The sequence below is a fragment of the Onychostoma macrolepis genome, chromosome 08 (genome assembly GCF_012432095.1).
Source record: "Onychostoma macrolepis isolate SWU-2019 chromosome 08, ASM1243209v1, whole genome shotgun sequence".
Classification (NCBI taxonomy): domain Eukaryota; kingdom Metazoa; phylum Chordata; class Actinopteri; order Cypriniformes; family Cyprinidae; genus Onychostoma; species Onychostoma macrolepis.
In genome coordinates this window covers 31376-35813 of record NC_081162.1, presented here as the reverse complement: position 1 = coordinate 35813, position 4438 = coordinate 31376, and the positions used below count along the sequence as shown (strand labels likewise).

General features: G+C 44.1%; 1 protein-coding gene across 1 annotated transcript; it reads left to right on the top strand.

Annotated features, from left to right (window-relative positions):
- Positions 1–426: 426 nt before the first annotated feature.
- On the top strand, positions 427–3620 carry LOC131546032 (E3 SUMO-protein ligase ZBED1-like). Its single transcript, XM_058785329.1, has 4 exons — positions 427–1542; positions 1864–2238; positions 3265–3338; positions 3479–3620. The coding sequence occupies exons 1-4, from the start codon at positions 427–429 to the stop codon at positions 3618–3620; spliced, it is 1707 nt and encodes a 568-aa protein (XP_058641312.1).
- Positions 3621–4438: the final 818 nt, after the last annotated feature.

The following is a 4438-nucleotide window of genomic DNA, read 5'->3' as shown; positions in this document are numbered from 1 at the left end:
ACTAAATAAAGTGCATGTCACCACGTGATTTGGGTGATCGATCACGCACGGGAGTTTACATACGCTACGCACTTCAGGACGGCAACTCCGCGGGATATTGAGATTGAAGACCCACCGGTCACATTTACGTCTCCTGTGTGGGCAAATTTTGGTTTTCCAGTGGACTACAACAATGGAAATCGTGTCATAGACAAAACGCGCGTCGTCTGTCGTAAGTGTTTCACAAAAGTTGCTCATACGACGGGAAACACTTCTAACATGCAAGCGCATCTCCGGAGACATCATCCCGACATTGATATCAGCAGCACACGTAAGAGACCTCAAAAACAGTAAACTCTTCCTACTGCCTTTAGAATTAAGCTACAGGCCGACTCAGACCATGCTCAAGCAATTACCAAGGCGATTGGTGTTTTCATTGCGCTGGATATGCGCCCATTTTCAGTTGTTGAGAACGACGGATTCACGCATTTGCTACGTGTGTTAGAGCCCAGATATCAACTACCGAGCCGACCGCATTTTAGTCAGAATGTTTTGCCTCAACTTTACAACAAAGTGAGAGCCAAACTGGTGGAGGACCTGAGCAATGCAAAATTCATTGCTTTAACTACAGATGGGTGGACCTCCCGTGCAACTCAGTCCTTCATCACGATCACGGCGCACTATATTACCGACAACTGGGTAATTGCAAATCCCATTCTCCAGACACGCGCGGTCTATGAAAGCCATACAAGTGATCATCTGTCGGAAATACTACAGGGAGCTGTAGCTGAGTGGAAAATTGACAGAGAAAACGCGACTGTTCCCGTCACAACAGACAACGCCAAAAATATAGTGAATGCAGTTAAAGCAGACGGATTTTCACCAAACATTCGATGTTTTGCACACACTGTTAACCTGGCTTCACAACGGGGGATGGGCGTTAACCAGATGTCACGGCTTTTAGGCAGAGTGAGAAAAGTTGTCACTTTTTTCCATCGAAGCACTACTGCTGCAGCAGTGCTCAAGGACAAACAAGAGATGCTCCAACTGCCTACACACAAGCTGATCCAGGATGTCCCCACCAGGTGGAACTCAAGCTATGCCATGCTTGAGCGCTACCTTGAACAGCAGGCTGCTGTTTTCTCAGCACTTACAGACAAGAATATTAAGAGGAACATTAAGGACATTGTTACTCTGTCTGATGAAGATGTAAAAGTAGCTGAGAACATTGTTCAGGTTCTCAAACCACTGAAAACGGTAACAGCTCTGTTGAGCACTGAACAGCTGCCAACCGTTTCAATGATAATGCCACTGAAATACACCATCCTGGAATCTATGAACGTGAGTTGCACAGATACAGCAGTTGTGAAAGATGTCAAATCTGCCATTGTGTCCGACTTCACCAACAGATACCCAGACTCTGACTCAACACTTGTGCAGTTTCTTCATATGAGTACTGCACTTGACCCACGTTTTAAATCTCTGCCGTTTCTTGAAGAGACCACACGCAGCATCGTCTTCAACAGCCTGATAGAGAAGATTCTGGAATGCCATCCCTCACAGGTATTTTTGTTTAATTGTTTTAATTCCAAAATGAGTTAATTTAATAATTTGATTAAGTTAAATTAATTAATACATTTTAAAAAATAAATTTTATAAATGTCATTGTTTTGTAAATACCACAGACCTGCAACATATCTTACTAGTAGTGAATATGTCCTGTGAAAAGCACTTTACATATATAATTTTTGAAACTCTAAAATCTAAACAGAAACTTAGATCATCAGAAATGATGAGCATCACTATGTTTTTGGTAGTTTTATTTGTCAGAATTGCAATTAGCAATAGTAACTTAAAACTATTTTGTGGCTTTGTCCTTGTTAGGCCCAAGCCTCAGAGGAGCAGTCAGAAGTGGCATCCAGCAGTGATTGTGATCCTCCAGCCAAAAGAGCACCAATCGCGGAACTGTTTGGAAAGTTATTTCCAGTGGAGACGAGCACACCTGCATCCAAGTCTCTGTCTCAAATGGTGAAAGAGGAGGTGCAGTGTTACAAGGAAGTGCCGACTCTTCAAGTGCAGTCAAATCCACTTGCATGGTGGAAGGACAAAGAGAGCCAGTTTCCCCATTTAGCCAGGTTGGCTAAATGCTTCCTTGGAGTCCCTGCAACATCAGTCCCCAGTGAGCGGGTGTTCTCTACAGCAGGGGACATTGTTACAGCACAGAGAGCAAGCCTCTCACCTGAGAATGTGGACATGATGGTATTTTTGAAGAAACTTTTAATTTATTTCTGACTAGTGGAGGCATTTATTTAATTATAGTTGACTCAGGTGTGCAGTTTATTTCTGACTAGTCAGCGGAGGCATTTATTTAATTTTAGTTAACTCAGGTGTGCTAACTGCTCTAAAGAAAACGTGAAGCCAATGTATAAAGTTAAGTTAATAAAGATAAAGTTAATAAGTTAAATTATTGTTGTTGTTGTTTTTATTAAGTTAAAGTGAATCTAGTGTTATTATTGCTGGTGCCCTGCCATGAACCCTGCCCCCACAGCAAACAGAACCGAACCGTGGCTCCAAAACCGTGATATGAACCGAACCGTGGCATTGGTGTATCGTTACACCCCTAATATCCACCATCACCAAACAGTACTTTTTCCCTTGGCATGGGGACAGTTCGATGAAGTCCATTTGTAGATATTCAAAAGGACCTGTCGCAGGCGGTTGAGACACTTGAGACATTTTTATCTCTTTTGCCACATTGTGGGTGTTACAAATCACACATCTTTTACAAAAATTTTCTGCAAATATTGTAAACCCCTTTGTAAACCACAGTTCTTTCATTTGTGCCACCATTCCCCCTTTCGATACATGGTCTTTCCCATGTGTCGACTTAGCATAATGTGGAAAGAAGTGTCTAGGTAAACAAGGCTTGCCATCACAGCTCATCCAGACACCCTCATTCAGTTTACAGCCACACTGTTTCCACTGGTGCCTCTCTGCCTCTGAGGCAAAGGCCTGCATGCTCTGTAAAGAGGAAGAAATGTCTGGGTTACTTTCAGATAACATAGTACACTCTGTTTCTTTTGTCTGCTTCGCCGCCGCGGCCTTTGCTGCCGCATCTGCTCTGGCGTTTCCTGTTGATATGAAATCTTTGTTATTAGTGTGTGCGGCACATTTGCAAATGGCTATTTTGTCTGGTAGTGGAATGGCCTCCAGTAAGGCCGCCACTAGAGGAGCATTTAATATTGGGCGCCCATCTGACTTTAAAAATTTTCTGTGTTTCCACAGTGCTCCAAAGTCATGCGTGACGCCAAATGCATACCGCGAATCGGTATAGATTGTGACGCATTTGCCTGCCATCAGTTTGCACGCTTCTGTTAACGCCACAAGCTCCGCTGCCTGTGCTGAAAAGTGTGGTGGCAATGAGCCAGAAACCACGACTTCGAATTCGGTTGTTACCGCATAGCCAACTTTATTCTGCCCTGTTTGTGGATCTTTGTAGGCCGAGCCATCCACAAAGAGGACATTTTCGCAGTTTTCAAGTGGTACATCAGAAAGATCTGGACGCGGTGTACACACTTGTTCTAGCGCAGTTAGACAACAATGGTGCTCCTCCCCATCCTCCGCCGTCGGAAGGAGAGTAGCAGCATTCAAGGTTGTGCATCGTCTGACAGTGATATTCGGCATATCAAGCAAGATAGTGTGGTATCGCAACCACCGCGCCGTCGACAAATGCAATGTTTTCTGTTCTTGCAGGATCATGGACAGCGTGTGGCACCTTTAATATCAGGTCAGAGTAACCTACAAATTCTCTAGACGCCATTACGGCCTGTTCAGCAGCAGCCACCGCCCTCAGACAATGTGGCAGGCCTGCTGCAACTGGATCTAGTTTGCTGGAAAAATAAGCCACAGGTCGCAATTTATCTCCATGATGCTGCAACAACACAGAAGTCATAAACCCATTTTTTTCATCCACCATCTGAACAAAAGGCTTGGTTGGTACCGGTAGGCCCAAAGTCGGCGCCAGAGACAGCTGAACTTTCATGTTCACAAATGCCTCCTCTGCCTCCCCTGTCCATTCAATTTTGTCACATGACTTCAACCCTTTCCCTGTTGTTAGGGCTCTCAGAGGCTGCTCAAGAATTGCATAATTTGGAATAAACGTTCTGCAGTATGAACACATTCCCAAAAATGATAGCATTTGTTTCTTTGTGATTGGTTTTGGTACATTCTTAATGCCTTCAATTCTTTTGTCAGACAGGGATTTGCTGCTTGGTGTTATGACATGGCCCAAAAATGTAACCTGTTGTTTTATAAACTGCAATTTAGACAAGCTGACCTTGTGGCCCTCTCGAGCCAGATGCTGCAGGAGGGTCACAGTGTCAGCCACACATGTGGGCTCATCCTTAGCAGCCAGAAATAAATCATCCACATATTGAAGCAAAGCAGTTCCAGCTGTCAG